Raw genomic sequence first — 17,052 nt, 5'->3', positions numbered from 1 at the left:
AGTGTTACCGGAAAGCAGCAGTCTGAAATGGACTATCAACATCATCGGCTGATGGCTTAGTGACGGGGAAAAAACGTTCGCAACTCACTAACGTTCACGGTCATTCGGACAACGCCACGACGCGCACGACGCCACGAGCTCTGGCAAGATAGGCGACGACCGTCGGTTTCGGCAAATGGACGAGATTATGTCCGTCTGTTGGTCATTTGAAATTCATAATTCTCGGATCGGAATCTTCTGGATATGGCTGCTTGGGATGGACGAACCCAAGCCAACAAATGGACACAGGTGCAGGCCCCGAATGGACTCCACAGAGTTGCACGAACTCGCGGATGCGGATTTCATTTCGCGTTCTGCACCGTCATCATGAGTTCGATCCTTTCGCCGAAGATGACTTCAACAAAGCATCCGACGACGACGACGACGACGCCCTCAGCGCAGACCTCCACCCATTCCCCATTCTAGCAGCTGTACTAACTTCCATTTAACACCGAACCTCCATCATCGTCATCAGCGAGCAGCGCCTTTTACAGAAGTACAAGTTCGATCTCCGATACCACCTGCTGCTGATGATGCTGCCGACCTTTGGTTTCGGTGCGTCCTTGCCATCGAGAGTGAAGTCTTCTGATCTTGGCACCGCCGATTGTGACACCGACGTCAATCGAAGCTTGGTGCGTATGGCGGAGTACTCCAGCACACACACACCAGACACACACACACTAGACACACCAGGCACAATTGCACTTCATCACTAATGTCTAGGTCGATCCGATCGATCCCCGAGTTCGAGTCGCAAATGCGAGTGATCGTGAAAAAAAGGACAAGTCAGTGGTGGGAAGACGGGTATCCACAATCAACGCACGGCAACGACGGCAGGGTGAAGACCTCGTGCATAAAAGCTAATGTTGCGTCGCATCCAAGGCATATACATGTACCGTATGTATATGGAGCTATGGGACGCGGACCACGACCGCGGTGGCGATCCTCAAACGTGTTTGCCAATGCCAAATTTGCTGCCCCACCGATTACCGTCAATCCCCCCCGGTTTCGGTAATTGTCCGGATCGAACGGTTAACCATTACCATCACCTTGGCAGCGAGCGGCCTTGGAGGCCTTTCTCCGGAGCTTATGCTCTCGCCGCCGCATTTGCTTTTCGGGGTGCTCGTTTATTATGCAATATCGCAAGCCGATCGATCATACCTCCATATGCTCCGAGCATTGGGCACCGAGCACCGAGTTAGCGGATCATTGATTTTCGGTGACCGGTGATCCGGCGATGCGGCCGATTGGCGACCGATTTGCGGAGTTGTTCCAGTAACTCGCCATTAAAGCATCCGCTCAACGAGCTGCAAGTAGCTACTACTTGGTATTAGGACTACTTTTTGTTGCATTTGTATGCATGCGTTTGTGTCTAGACCTTTGTTTGATGCGGGCAGTCATGCTTGGTGTTCTAACTCCTAGCCAACAGCCAAACTTGCGTAGTCGATGGAATTGATTTGTATTTAGTTTGATTGATGATGCCTTTTGATCGATACTCCTCTCTCTCACCTCTTCGCAACAGCCTCCAGTATGCTCCCTAACGGCACATTAAACGCTTCCGATCACAAGGCCGTCGGTACATGGTTCGAATGGCGCGGAAAAGCGACGCCGCTCACGCTCGGACACGCAAGTAGCTCCCCTTGAGATGACTTGAACCCGTAAACCCCGGTCCAGTCCAGGCCAGCTACGTTCGAAAAGATTATTTGTGTGCCGTTTTGACTACTAGGTTAATTTATGACAACAAGCAGCCGGCATACCACCACCACCACCAACGGCGAACGCACGCAGTCCCCTATTGCTCAATCCACTAATCACGGTCATTTCTGCCACGAGACCCACACACACGGTGCTGAACTGGACCTAACCTAGCTACCAGCGGCCATTTGGCAAACAAACTTGTCTGGAGCATGAGCATGTTGTGTGAACATGCGCGACATGCTGCTTCTCAGCAGAGCTCAGGTGCTGCGATCCCCTTGATCGCGTCAGCTTTCTTGAAGACCAATCGAGTCAGTTCTGCTGAGCTCCTTCTACCGGCATTTCTTGCGCCAAGCTTCCAGCATCCAGGCGGACCAAGCGAAGGGGGCCGAGTTCGAGTGACAGTCCGTGGCCGGTTGGTGTCGCGTCGCGTTTGGGTTTTTCTTTCCCAAAAAACCAAGTTGGTCATTAGATTCGCTAGCTAACAAAAGCGCAACGATGATGGATCGCTCCTCTCTGCACAACAAGACAACGATCACATCACTTGCGCAATTTCATAAGCGATCGTCGTCGTCGAACGTTGGCTGATGAGTTACACGCGCCAGTGACAGCGCTAATCACGGGGTTCGCCGCGTGCTTCATCGATCGGAAAAACATCCAACGCGCGTACGGTCGAGGGCGCATCGACGGCATCTCCCCTTTCTTTGGGGTTTGGTTCGCTTCCGAGAAAGTGACAATTCCGGTAGCAATAAGCAGATGAATCCAGTGCGTGCGATGTACACCTGACAGCGTCGAAGAAGTTTCGACAACATTAGGCAGTGTATGACGCCACAGTAAAGAGAAATCTGTCCGTGCAAAGGCAAAGATCATTTTGTGCGACTAACTTAGGCTCAGGTGTAGCCCTTAAAGAAAAACCGAGACACCTATTGCAGCAAGCCCAATACCAGTGAACAGTCTCCGGCTCCAACTACACTCAAACGGATCCAAGATGAGAGGGGTAGGAATATGTATTGGCATAGACCTTCAGCTAACTGTTTCACCGCGGCCACCCCGAGCGTTACTCAACTCCCGAAGCACTTGCGAGTACTACCAAGCACAAGACAAGACAAGACATGACGGTCCACGGTACGGCCGCTTTGTCGCCGCTGCGATCATCTTCGACGCCAGATCAGCGCGCATACACCGCCACCACCAGGCTGGCTGCACTTATGACCGAGCCAGCCAACCGGCCAGCCAGCCAGCCGCACGGACCTGTCCGGTTCAATGTCATACGCATCTGGGCGCACGCGATGCAGACGTCTCAGCCGCCACCACCATCAATCGCCGATGAGAATGGACTCGAGCGAGACATTGAACTGAGTCGAGTGCTGTTTGTTCAATTTTGGCGGCCCCTAATTGAACTCCTCCCAAAGCCCGTCACGGCCCCTTACCACGGGTTGCGAGGTCACGTGATCTTGAGCATACTACGGACAGCGGTGCTGCCGAGGGGTGGTACGGTGGTCCAAGTGCAAGATCGGGGCGGCGATCGCCGATCTTTCGTCATCGCGCACCCCAAAATGCGGTCCGCTTTTGGACAGGATTCGACCAGCGATCGTAGATCACACCAGTACCACCACCACCACCACCACCACCAGCAGCTGTTCGTTCATTGTCCTTGATCATATGTAATTAGTAATTACTCACCGGGGCTTTGCTTTGCGTCAGTCTGCATCAACCTCTAGCTCCGGCCACACTCTCATCACTCTTGACCGTGAAGCAAATGTCAGACCAAACGAGCCACAACGATCTACACACACACACACAGACTGCCCGAGGATGCATCAAGGTCTTCATGCCCTGGAGGATGCTTCATGCAGTACGCGGTCTGGTGTAACGGTACTACTACTGTGCAGTGTGCAGTGAGTATACCCAACATCCGACTCGCCTTTGAATGAATCGATCAATTTGTCGTCGGTGCGCGTTGCGTTGCCCAACAACATATTTGCCACCCCATCAGCGGCACGTGCCCTCCCTGTCCTCCCCTTCCTACCGTCGACCGAATCAATTGTGTACGCTGACGGCAATACGGCTGACGACGGACTGTCTTCCATCGTTTCGTTTCGGTTGTTTTCACTTTGCAGGAGGCCTGGCTGGAATTCATTAAGGTGGTTAGCCAACTCCAATTAGGATGGATGCCCAGTACAATATGCAGGTCTGGCAAGATCGAACGGGTTAAGACCTTTTCCCTCTCATAAGGCCCCTTTGCAATGCCGAGAATGTTCGAGATCCGTTAGATGGGAGAGTACAAAGTTATTTTTAACCACCATTTTCGCGATATTCAATACCGGCGACGAGTGCGAAGTCGCCTTCTAAGGGGAAAAACACACTAGCCGGATATTCCGTTCAGCCAGCCAGGCAGGAAACAGGTTCTTCCTCCGAAGAACCGAAGAAACGATCCAGAAGTGGGCCCCAAAAACCCAGCCTCCAAAACGACGAAAGCAGCTTCCCTCCCAGGTGTAGCAACCGATCGGAGGATCGGAGTTTCAAATACCGGTTCGGATCGCGATCCCTTCCATCCCAGAAAAAATGCAAATCGAAGCTTTCGCCAAACGCCCCAATCGTTCGTTCTAGAAACATCTGCCAAAAATTTTGCCAAAGGCCAGCGCATGGCGGCGGCCGCACCCCGCGAATCGGATCCGGTTCAGTAAACACAGTTAGTGACGTCATTGCCCACAAACAACAAAAGGGTTTGTTGCGAAGAAGTTGCGACTTGCGATGGGGGTGGGAGGGCGACACCCTTCCTTCTTCCGGATTCACTTGCCACCAACCCTTACAAACCAGCCACTCCGGTCGCATCAATCGACCGGTCGAGCAGCACCGCAAACATCGCCGCCCCCTCACCCCGGAAAGTCGTGTAGCTGATCGAGCTGGTCGTGCGCTTATCGGTCGTTAACATAAATTAAAATAATCCGCACTCAGGGGGCCAGCATTCAGCAGATCGGGTCCATCTTCTTCTGCCAGAGTGTCGGCTGGTCGACTGGTGCCAGCACGCGCGCTCTCTCTCTCTCTCTTTCTCTATCTGTTGCACAGGAACGGAATCGGTCTCCAAATGGAGGAATGATATTAGATTTTGCTTTCAAGATGAATGCGGAAGCAACTCGTTGGCTTGGGGGGCTTTCAGTTTGTCAACTCCAAACGAATCGAATCGCGAGATGCGCCAGGGATCTCCGTGTGTGTGTTTTTTGATCAGTTGCAGTCGCAATTTCCACAGCAACCACACACGCACACACGCAGACGCTGCCAAGAGCTTGCGTAGAGATCGACACCGAATGGCTACAAACTAATTAGTAAACAAACTTCCGTGGCGTCCCCAAAAAAAGCTGCATGCAGCCACAGTTCTGCTCGCATTCCACTGAGCCCTGTTCTGCTATCTGCGGTTCCGCGGCGAATTCATTATTCGACCAACGATCCACTCCAACCACTTTTAAGAGGAGGGGGCCATTATCGGAGCCCGCCCCAGTGGACCGAACCGGCCCCGCTCGCAGAAAGAGTGTGTGTGCGGCGCTTTTAGTATGCTGGTGTTAGACGACTTGGATTTTTCCAGTTTTTTGTGCGTTTCTACTAACCCCCTCCAGCGCTGCTTTGTGTGCTGCTCCGGAGCCTGATACCGAAATGAAATCAAAGTCCAGCGAGGCGCGCCGTTTTGGCAGCCAAAAGGTGAGCCAAAAGCAGCAGCAGCAGCAGCAGCAGCAGCAGCAGCGCTGGTGACGTGGTTGCTCGTCGATCGTGGAGATGGTTGTTTGTCGCGACGCACAAAATTCACCTTTAAACCAGCCGCTCCACTAGCCGTTCCGTTTAGTTTAGTCGCTACCACGGACCACTTCGGATCAACAACCACGGTGTCTCTACCAGGGTGCCTGTGTGCCGCATCCAGCATCCATTTTAACGATCGAATTCCGGTGAGCTTCACCACAGAAACGGATTGAACAGCCTAGATTCAGATCCTTGAAGTGATCGCACCGCAGTTCATCTAGCAGCGCTTGATTCCTTTTCCGGTTGCAATCGTTTCATCGACGAAAAGGATACCCAAGACTCCAGAAACTCAAAGGCTCCGAATTTACGGAGAGTAACCAAACCAACCAGCAGTGTAAAGCTCAGTATCCGGCAGGATAGATATAGTGTACACAGAGGTGGCCACAGAGGTGTGTGCAAACGTGTGGCCGCAGATCACCTAACCTCCCAGCAGCAGCAGCAACAGCAGCATCCACTCTGTTGGAGCGAGAGAGGTGAATACGAGCGCGCATTAGAGCGAGAGAGCGACCGACAACGAGCGAGTGAGCGAAAGAGAGAGAGCGAGAAGGGGTGCCTTTTGGTGACTTATACTACCACCCTGAGTAGAAAGGCGGCAGAAGGGGAAGTTGCCGGCGCAGCAGCAGCAGCAGCAGCTCGTTCGCTCGTCCGCTCGCTCGACGAACGCGAGTTCCGAGCTTTTATAAAGCGCTGAGTCGTGTAGTGCGTGGTGTTTAAATTATTGCGTCTGCTCGGTGCGATCAGGTCGTCGCAAGAACAGAACTGACGGAGCGCACTGTCTTCCTTTTGCCTTTTCTTTTTTTTTTCGATTCGAATCCTTCCATTTTCCTTTTGGGGCTTTGGCCAACAGCGGCAGGCTCGATCAGTGGAGCAGTTCGTTGAGGAACAATAGCCCGGCAGTGCCCAGGATCGAGAAGCATTCTCGCTCATCTCTTCAGAAAAACAAAAAACAAAACAGAATCCACCATTCTCCAGTGCCAGTGACAGTTGTTGGTGGCGGTACGTTATCTGCTAGTGATAAAGGACGCTCCTGCGTGTGCGTGCGTATCTCTGCCTGTGTGTGTGTGTGTGTGTGTGTGTGTGTGTGTGTATTGACAGCGTGTGTCCGCGTGCCGCAAACTACTGGTGCCTCTGGTTCGGTCGATTCGCCGGCAGCTGACAGTTCGCAGCAGAGTTCGGGTTCGATAGCAGCAACGACTCGACGTCTTGCATTTGCGCACTAGCGACGCACCCGAGCAGAACATTCTCTCTCTGGCAGACAGCACCGCAACACAGCTGTTTCCACGTGACAGCTAAAGAAGAGTTTTGTTTATCATCACTCCTGGTAAATAGGAACTAAACGCTGCTGTAGTGTGTCGTCAGGTCCGGTTGGTGTGTGTGTGTTTGTGTGTCTGTGTTTTTGTGTTGTGAGTCCAGTGCTGGTTGTGCTGGTGGTGCAGTCGCTACTGCTGTTGCTGCACTTTCGATTGGAACACTTCGATAACCCCGATTGCTCCACTGCCTGCGTCAGCTCTCTTCACTTCGAGGTAAGTTTGGCCTCCTGTTCAGGCGCGCCCGCGCTCGTGTGTGTGTGTTTTGTGCTGCCGGTGCAATCTGCAAATGCGCCGGAAAAGAAGGGAAACAATAACTATGACCCAGCGAGCACGCCGGTTGACAACGCTGGTGGCATGCAATGACCGTTCGTTGCACACCGAACACCGAAGCATGGGGTCGAAGAAAAGCAACACCGCACTGGAATGCCACGCCTTGTCAGCTCTATGATCCATGGTTGTGCACACCGCAAGCATGTGAGCATTGAGCAACAACAACAGCAACACCTTCTTCTTGGAGCAGATTTGTCTCCATTTTGCCGCTTGCCAAGCCCGGAAAATTCGTCGTCGCGTGTCGCGCGCTTTTAAAGGCCCACCTACTCCCTGTTCAATGAGCTTCGAACAACGAGCGACCGTTAAGTGTGGTCTGGGAAATGGCTGAAGCGAAAAAAAAGTAAACAAAACCACCGCCGCCAACAACGGGCGTCTCCATTCTTGTCACGCGCCACGTGCACGCGGTAAGGGGTTGGATGGGAAAACAGGGTTTTTCCCGCACGGAACGCCGCAATGTGGCGCCGAGAGAGAGAGAGAGTGAAGGTCAAACGGTGTCTGCTGCACGCGCTTTCCACGCACCCCCACTCGTTGCGTTTGCCGGCGGCCTTGCTTTGTATCGCCGTTCGTCGCCGTTGTCGCCATCGCGTGGCCACATCGCCATCGCCGACAAGAGTTGAATCGGCCCGGGGGGGGTGACCGAGAACTGTGAACCAATTGGGGCGGCGAAACAATTCGCTCGCTGAATTAATTGTGATTCGTAATCGTAAAGATTATGGGAAACTGCCTGCGCTGGCGTGGGCCCGGACGCGTTGTGGCCCACTATTGCAGCACCTGCTGTTTTTCCACCGACTGGCCACGCAATGGCCGAGCGGATCCATCGTGCGATAAGGCCATCCTTATTTGCTGTAACGCATCGCACTCCGCCTCCGTGACAATTAGCGTCTGAGAAGGGAGGCGTTTTTTGTTTTTTTTTTTTTGTTTTTGGAGGGGACAAGCTGACAAGGGGTGGTGCTTAGTCACGTTGAGAAACGTCGCTACTAATTAGCAAAAGGCCCCCCGGATCAGATGGACGAACGTTCTAGAGTGGTCATTCAACTTGCCGAGTCGACGACATCGTCGGGCTGGTAAATCATAACATTCGAGCTGCGACATTAGGCTCAGGCCTATGTTTTTTTTTTTTTGGTGCACTATAATCACAAGACACTACTAATTCTTCTGGGCTAGTTAAGTAGTTCAAATGGGGAGCGGTAAAAAAAAAAGGCATCCGGAGGCTTCAACCAAGGCAATGAACGCTGGGTGTACCTGTGCTCGGGCACCTTCCAAAAGCCGCTGGCGCCGAAACAACAAAAAAAATCCTCGTAAACCTCGTGCGTAAATGTCACATTGGCACGGGGAAACACCTTGACCGAGTGCCGAGTGGCTCTACTCTACGTCCTGCTCGTAAAGGCCCCCTAGAAGCTAGAAGCTGGGAGGACTCAATCCGGCCAGAAACGCTCAAGAGGCACGCGCGCTCGCTTGTCACACATTAGAGCATGCTGACGACGACGGGGTTGTCAGTTGGTCCCGTTTTTTTTCATGTTTCGTTGTTTTGTTGTTGTCATTGTGAATTACTACCGCGGATACAACCGAAAGACCCTGGCTCTCTCTCTCTCTCTCTGCGTCTGTGTGTGTTTCTATGTGCCTGTGCGGAAAGCTGAGCCGCTTGAGTGAATCTGCCAGTGGAACAGGTTTTCTGATGGAACGTCAGAGACTTGCGTGCGCACTTTGCATACCGACCCCCTACTAATGGCTAGTAACTACAACGATCTTTGCTAGTACGCGAGCAGCACCACCACCGCAGCAGCAGCAGCCGCAAACAACTTCAGACGAATGTGCACTAATGTAGAACCATCTTCCAAGTACGTCGGAACAGTAGCAACATCCCCTCATGAAGGCGATCAAGCGATCACTTGAATCGATCGAAGCGTCGGGAAAATTCCGTCCGGATAATGCGATCGAAACTGCCATTTCATTATGATCTTTCTCGAGCGATTCGCCCTCACGCGTTCGATCACACACGATCACCTCATCAATGACCCGGGGTATCGACGACGATCGGGAATCGACGAAGAGGCATGAACACCACCAGCACACCAGCGATCGGCACATGATCACCCGCGTGAAATGCCACGTAATTGCTAGCCTCGCTACGGGCGCCGGTTAAGGTTCAATTGCACCGTCCCGTGACGTAGTAAACGCCCTGGTGGGGGGTGGTGTTACGGTAGCAGCGCAGTTAGCAAGGGAGGGAACAAGGTCCACCATGCTAATCACTCAGATTGACCTCTCGTGGGTCTGTTTGCTTGGAAACGATCAATTCCGACGCCGAAGGTGTAGCCGAGAGATAGAGAGCGAAAGAGAGGGAGAGACGACCCCGTAAAGTCCAACTCGGTTCCCACGAGGCATTTGTAACGCTCGTTCCGGATCCGGCTTTTCTCAAACCCAAAGTCCATAGACGACGATCGTACGAGCACATTTTGCTGCCAGCAATTGTTTCTACTCGTCGCGATTTGTTCTTTGAGGTTATTAACAGGTTATTAACAGGTTGAAAACAAAAAAAAAACACTCCACTATGAGAACCAGTTTGTTCTTGCTGCCAGTTCCTCGCCCCAATCCCGCTCAACTCACTACCGCAGTGTGAGTGATGATAATGGAGATGAAACACGAAATAATATCATTTATTAATTCTCTCGCGAAAAGTTTAAATGTAAAGCAAACGCAACGCGCTGCTTTGTTTCGCTGCCGCATCCTCAGCTCAGATTGTGTTGCGTAACGGTACGCGAAGCGACGTAGCGATCGCTACTCAGCTACAGCAACAACAACAACAGCAACAACAAGGCATGGAGTGAGCCATTGCAAGATGATTTTTATTATAGCAACTGCCCTGAAAATCAGCTCAACAATTAGCACCCCGCGCGATGACGAAAGGAAGGGTGCTGTGAACTTTATTTTTCCACCCTACCACCATGATGAGGTAGCGGAGATCATCATCAGCTTCTTGTGTTGGTTGGGACACTGCGATCGCTGGTCGCACTGGCCTGGACCCCACAAACGAGCTGTTACCTTGAAAGAAATATGGGTAACCTTGAGCGGCCAACACGAGAGTACTTGTCTTGTCGCAATTGCGCATAACTTCTGGACTGTCTCGTGTCACTGCGCCAACATGCGCGGGGGGTTGAACTTGACCCATGATCAGGGGTCTTACGTAACGCGTCTCAACACCGGAAAGCTCAATGAACCGGGAGCGCGAACGCCCCGGTCGCCCCGTGTTGCAAACGTCGGCAACGGGTAACACACTTTCTCGACGTTCCCGCAACGCTCTTACCCACCCCGATAGAGCCAGAGCGTAATGATACAAAAGACTTCAACAGCTGGCTACGAACCTGTTAGTTGTCGCTGCTGCAGCCGCTGATGCTGGATCGTACCATTCACCAGGTCCAGCATGCGCTCTTTCGCTCTCTCAATCCCTCTCTCTCCTCCCTCTTTTTCTCTTTTTTGCTCTCCCTTTCGGTTTCATCGTATTGCTGGTTTGCCGTCACGTCCCACTCTTCGAATTAGGTAATAGACACCTTCCGTTCGAGATGGTTGCGGCAAATCCTGCTGTGCTCTAGAGACCGCAAGCTAGCCTAGCCTAGCGCCACACTAGAGCACCGGGTGCTATGATGCGTTACCTTTGGGTTTTGGGATTCATCATTTAAATGCTAAATGACTTGCGACCAGTTATGCGTCTACCGTGATGAGGCCGACCGCTTGGAATGCATGCGACTGACATACACACACACGCGCACGCACACACTGTCACACTGACCACGTCTACGTCGCTCGTCCAGTGACCCCAATCGGTACGCGATAATGATTTTGGATCGCGCCTCCAACACGCCGCTGCCGGTCTGCGCAAACGAGCTGCGAAATCAATGCGTGGAAATGCTGGAGCCACCGTCGCCGCCGCCGCCGCCGCCATTGATGGCGAGTTGGCCGCGTGTTGATGAGCCGTGGTTTATGCAGCTGACTAGTCATTAAAAGGCCGGCAAAGGCCAGCCACTAAAGCTTAAGGGTGAAGCAACATCCATATCGCTTTATTTTTTCTTCATGCATCAAACGGCTACGGGTAACTATTAAAACATATTTCGTTGCAACAGGTGGAGCATATTTTTCGGGGCGAACACAAAAAAGTATAGAGCAGATGCACCATGATGTCGCTCATCCTTGGCACAAAGATCGGAATAAAATTAGCCACCGGGAGGACCGTTGTTTGTCCTATTTTAAGCTCGCATCTTGTGATAAAGACAGATTGCTCGGATTGAATTCCTACATATTCATCTCGCTATCTCGCTATCGCTAACACCTTTCTCGCTATCGGCACCATAACTCTAAGCTCGTCTCGCACACACGCACCTGCTCACCTCTGAGTAGCACAAAAGACCACCACAAACCCTGACCTGTGACAGATCGTTCCATCGTTCCATCTCGAAGAGCTCGAGTAAATCGAGTATTTGAAGGTCCACCCCAACGGAACGCGGGGCGACGATTCCGTGGCTAAATATTTATTTTCGCTCGCTCATGCACCCCCATGCTTTAGGGGTGTAACCGGTGCCCTCCCCAAGAACCGGTCGACGACGACAATTGAAAGCGAAATTACGGGCGCATGTGTGAATAGCGCGATTGGTGGCATTGAAAATTGGTGCGTCAGATGCTTCAGGGGCAATCGCTCGGCGTGCCATTCGTGATGGGGAGGTGAGAGTGGGCATTGAGAAGAAAGGAGTAAGAGAGAGAGCGCGAGAGGGCAATGCTCATTCGGTCAAGGTTTCATCTCGAGAGCGTGTGCCAGTGATGTGATGTATTATTGCTTCGAAATGATTCAAGATGCTGTTGGCTCTTAAATCGCACCGGACGCACCTGACGTGAGTCTACTGTCATGCGGGGGTAAGTGCACTCAAGCGCACTATCTGGCGTCCATTTGCTGGTCATCTTTGATTTATTTCCCCCCAGGGGAGCTCGCGCGCTCAATTGCATCCAAAAGGTGGAGTAAGAAAGATGATTTTATTAAGAGCCCTTTGCCAGTGTAGTGCGATAACGACTGCCTTAGACCATTAGATCATCTTGACGTTTATTTAGATCACATTGAAGCCTAGAGTGACGCCTCTGGTTGGATGGCGATCACAGCAACCGTTGGGTTTACATCGCTCAAGGCGATCATTATCTTCCCAGAGTGCAATAGGGCCCTAAACTGGACTCCAAAGCGTTAACCTATTAACGAAACTCTGGGAGAATGTCTCAGACATGCCCGATGCTTCACTATCCCTCTTCTCCTAACCAGAAAGTCAGAAACAAAGACATCCTGAGCTTTCTGTTGAAGCCCCCGTCAAAAGTGTTTTCTGGTGTCAAACGAGGGCCATATCATAACCGATCGCTTCGAGCGCACCCAACACACGAGCATATTTAGTCAAGGTCCTCGACGGCGGAGAGGCGATAATTTGCTTCGTTAGGCCGCGACCAAATGCCGCCCGTACTCTCGGAACACGGATCGGAACGGAATGGAACGGAACGGAACGGAACGACACCAAGAGATGCATCATCGCGTAGTGCTGTGTGCAGTGATGTAGCACCCGGCACCCGACACGACCGGTAGCCAGACGTGCGCCCTTCAATCCCCCCCACCCCTCTCTCTCCCCTTCACCCACATCTGCCAGACAAATCGCCAGTCATTGCCATCGCCAGTCGGAAACGCCGATTGGGAAACTCTTCTGCCGAAGCACGAAGTCGTAAACCGGCGAGCGAGGCACGCGCGCGGCCGATCAGCGGTGTCAACCGCTAACCTCCGCCATTCCCTTATACACCCGTCACTACGTCCAGCTCACTCGTTCCATCGATCGGTAGTGCACGGGAACCCTTTCGCAACGGCTCATATTTACCGTTCGCTTAGAGATTATCTTACGCGAAGCTTCGATGCTGATGGTTCTAAGGTCACTGCGTCTCGTGGTCGCTACCGCTAACCACCGACGGTGGCGTTCCGGTGTGACAGGTACCACCGTAACCACCGTACACGACCACTACGGCCCCTCACCGGTACCGGCATCACCATTAACCAAACAAACGATCGCTACTGTAGTGGATCATCTCGGGTAGGGGATCGTTCGCATCATGTGGTGTCGGGCGTCTGGCTGTCGCTGGTGGTCTGTTCTGAGCCATTCAGCACCGAAGAACCTCACAAACAATATCCACGTTTACGTCCAAAAACCAAAAAAAATCGAAATATTGTTTCATTCTTACACGCGATGTACGCGAACAAATGGAGGAATGTTTAAATGTTAGTATTTGATTGGTGATTTGATGTTTGAGCAGCCAGAACATATTTACCTGCTCGGGGCACCCTCCGTCCCCTTTGGAGCACACATTCACTGATCGCTAATCAGCAAGCAAAACTGGACAAAAGCATAGAAAACACACCATCGATCGAACGCATCGAACGCTGAACCAAGCTGGAGAGGAACCCAGGCGTAGAATGGGCCTTCGGACGCTTTCTGTTTTTCCTTCTAATTAGCTGTAGCTTTGTCTTTGACCGCAGCCAGCTTGTTGACCTCGGCACACCACTGCCACAGCGTAGGCTTATCGTACCGGATCGATCGACCGACCGACCAACCGGCGATCCTTCAAATTAAACATTCACTACTATTTCCCTCATTTCGCATTTACAAATACACTACACAACCTGGGCCGTTAGCTGGCGAGTTGGTCTAGTACTTTGCTATTGCCGGGTTGAATTCACTTCAATGCGACAACAAGGAAATGTATTCCAAACGGAAGCATGTCGCGGTGAGATATCATACCGCGGCGAGTGCACAGAACTGCCGTGCGACTTGCGATGCCAGGCTACATTAGTGCAGCGCGCGGCATTGGAATACTAAATACTGGTCGGCGATGTGCTTTCCGCGTTCCGCGGTCCCCTTATGCATCACATTATTGTATTCCTTTAGGCTAATAGATGCAGTAAAAGCATCCTGGCAATCGCTGGCTAGCTGGCTGGCTGGCTGGACATCCAGACCCCGGGAGGACAAGGTGCAGTGTACAAGCCAACGGAACCACCGTGTGTATGTGTGTGTGTGTAACCGTTATGTGGGAAGCTTCTAGAGTCTGTAATGCAACATTACACTTTTATCGGCCGGGCGAATGCTTACAACAGACAATTACATGCAATTAGAACATTTGTATTCGTTTGTGACATTTGTGTGGCTCAGTTATGATCGGATCGGTGCCGAATGGAATGACTAATGTAATACCTGACAGTGGGTAATGTTATTCATAAACGTGCTGGGCAGGTTTGTAATGGAAGTCTCACGCTGATAGGAACGGATATTAGTTCCAATGTCAACAGAATCAACATCGCATAACTCAGAGCAGAACACACCTCACCTGCGACACCTGGAATCTCATACGATTTCTAATTCTAAACGCCACACACACACAGTCACGCCACATAGCTAGCATTTGCGACATTTACACGTCCTCACGTTTGTTTTTTCTTCCAATGTCTCTCTTTCCCTCCTTCTTCAGTGTTCAGAATCCGTCACACCGGAGCTCTAGTTCACACCCAAGTGCGACAATCCAAAAAGATCGCACGCAAACGATCGGAAGACATCTCCAGTCCAGTGGCGTCCGTCAATATCGTTCCCAAATAGCCCACAAAAAAAAAAACGACAGACAGTCAAAATGAGTTCACCAAACGTGACGACATCGTCCAACTACTGGGACTTCCTGTTCACCGAGCTGGCCGATCCGCGGACGAACCATTGGCCGCTCATCTCGTCGCCCGTCCCGGGGCTAACCATCATCGCCAGCTACCTGTACTTTGTGCTCAACTTCGGGCCCAAGTACATGGCCAACCGGAAACCGTTCCAGATGCAGAAGACGCTCGTCGTCTACAACTTCATCCAGGTGCTAGTCAGCGTATACCTGTTCTTGGAGGTACGGTATGAGCGAGTGACCGTGGAGTGGATTGGATTGGATGGTTGATCCTCCTTTTCCCAAAATGTTTCTTCCAAACCAGGGTCTTGACGGTGCCTGGCTACGGCACTATAGCTGGCGGTGCCAACCCGTGGACTTTGACAACAATCCGGCGGCGATGAGGGTAAGTTCGATGTGTAGCTTGCAGACCGACGAGCGAGCGGAAGATGACCGCTTACCGTTCATCCATACTCTACGCAGGTTGCTCGAGGTTGCTACATCTACTTCTTGGCGAAAATCTCCGAACTGCTCGATACCGTGTTCTTTACGCTACGGAAAAAAGACAATCAGATCACCTTCCTGCACCTGTACCACCACACCGTGATGCCAATGATCTCCTGGGGAGCGACCAAATACTATCCCGGTGGTCATGGAACGTTCATTGGTGAGTTCATTGGCACTGACGTCACAGAGGTTGAGCCGCCATTACTGTTGATTGGGGTTGGTTTTGTTGTCTGCGATCGTATCACTTACAGGTGTCATCAACTCGTTCGTACACATCGTCATGTACACCTACTACATGATGGCCGCTATGGGACCTCAGTACCAGAAGTACCTCTGGTGGAAGAAGTACATCACCAACCTTCAGATGGTAGGTAGCCGGATCAGTGCGAACTGCCTGGACGTCGCTCTGTATTACTCCGTCTCTCACTAATTCCGTTATTCCTGTCCGCGTTTTGCGATTCCTCTCCGACATCTCCACCAACAGGTCCAGTTCGGTATGGCGTTCGCTCACTCGGCCCAGCTCCTGTGGACTGACTGTGGCTATCCTCGTTGGTCCGTGTTCTTTACCCTTCCGAACGCGATCTTCTTCTACATGCTGTTCAACGATTTCTACAAGAAGTCTTATGGTTCCAAGAAGGCTGCCGCTGCCAAGCTCGCCAACGACGCGGCAAATGCCGATAACAACAATACCCACCCAACGACGACGACGCCAAGTGCAGACAAAGTGGCCAGCAAGGAGCTATGAGACGCACCACGGTCGACGTTCCACGTCCGCAAACGCTCCACCGACGGCTCCACGGTTTTACGCCACCTTACTCACTTCTCGACGGAGGTTTAGGGATAGAACCGTCTCAACTCAATCTACCCGATCAATTGCTCAGAACACTAGCAGCTCGGTGCTGCACAAGCAGCGCGGTGCTTGCACAACGCCTGAACGTACCTTTCGATGACATTACCTTAACATTCCGACGACGACGACGACGACCAATTCGTGCGTTCGATTCGTGCATTGGCGCCGCCCTGCAGCTAACAACCACTTGCCCCGGAGGTGAAAGTGCACAAAACAGTAGTACAGCCAGCAGCGGACACAGGGGACAGTTACGAAGGTGGTGGTAGTGATGAGACGCAAACACATTGCCAAAAACGTAAGGTCCCCTGTTCCTTCTCCGCGGGTGGGCAAGGCAATTGCGAGCTGACAGGTTGGCGAACGAGTGATCGATTCAACACCGAATTGTGCATGTATGTGTGTGTGCGTATGTTTGTGCGCGTGTGGTTAAGGTTAGAGCGGTCTAGTGTAATCCAGTCTACTTTGTAAGTTAATTCGTTTTATAAAGAAAAAAGCAATAAATTAATTATACAACCGATAGAGCAGCATTTGGGAACCTAGCCCGGTCCCGGATTTCTTATTTGGTAATCACCTCCACCTGCCGTTTGAACGATCACTTTTACTTTTGTCTCTGTGCACCGACGGCGTGGACGGACGTAGACAAAAAAAAATCGGGTAAGATGTAGAAATGGAAACTGTAAACCATAACTAATCATGTTATCTCGGTGACAGCAAGGTCGTATTGACAGGTCCAGACTAAACACTACCTGCGCGCTCGCCTCGACTACTTTCGCTACTAAACCTCCCCGATTGTCACCTCGTATTGTGACCGCATTATTGTCTTAGATCATTGCTGCC

The 17,052-nt window shown here is 51.8% G+C and overlaps 1 protein-coding gene across 1 annotated transcript; it reads left to right on the top strand.

The window, feature by feature from the left end:
- The first annotated feature begins 6,269 nt into the window (after positions 1 to 6,269).
- On the top strand, positions 6,270 to 16,732 carry LOC125952390 (elongation of very long chain fatty acids protein AAEL008004). The gene is made up of 6 exons (XM_049681843.1): positions 6,270 to 7,049; positions 14,694 to 15,104; positions 15,187 to 15,267; positions 15,345 to 15,528; positions 15,620 to 15,735; positions 15,853 to 16,732. The coding sequence occupies exons 2-6, from the start codon at positions 14,850 to 14,852 to the stop codon at positions 16,111 to 16,113; spliced, it is 897 nt and encodes a 298-aa protein (XP_049537800.1). The 5' UTR covers positions 6,270 to 7,049; positions 14,694 to 14,849; the 3' UTR covers positions 16,114 to 16,732.
- Positions 16,733 to 17,052: the final 320 nt, after the last annotated feature.

The sequence above is a fragment of the Anopheles darlingi genome, chromosome 2 (genome assembly GCF_943734745.1).
Source record: "Anopheles darlingi chromosome 2, idAnoDarlMG_H_01, whole genome shotgun sequence".
NCBI classification, from domain to species: Eukaryota; Metazoa; Arthropoda; class Insecta; order Diptera; family Culicidae; genus Anopheles; species Anopheles darlingi.
Note: the sequence above shows the minus strand (reverse complement) of the source record. Positions and strands in the feature narration are given on the sequence as shown.

Excerpts from the sequence above, each read along its gene's own strand:
- LOC125952390 (XM_049681843.1), top strand. The coding sequence starts at position 14,850 with ATGAGTTCACCAAACGTGACGACATCGTCCAACTACTGGGACTTCCTG. Across the intron at positions 15,529-15,619 it reads TGGTCATGGAACGTTCATTG|GTGTCATCAACTCGTTCGTA; the intron begins GTGAGTTCATTG and ends TATCACTTACAG. Across the intron at positions 15,736-15,852 it reads ACATCACCAACCTTCAGATG|GTCCAGTTCGGTATGGCGTT; the intron begins GTAGGTAGCCGG and ends CTCCACCAACAG.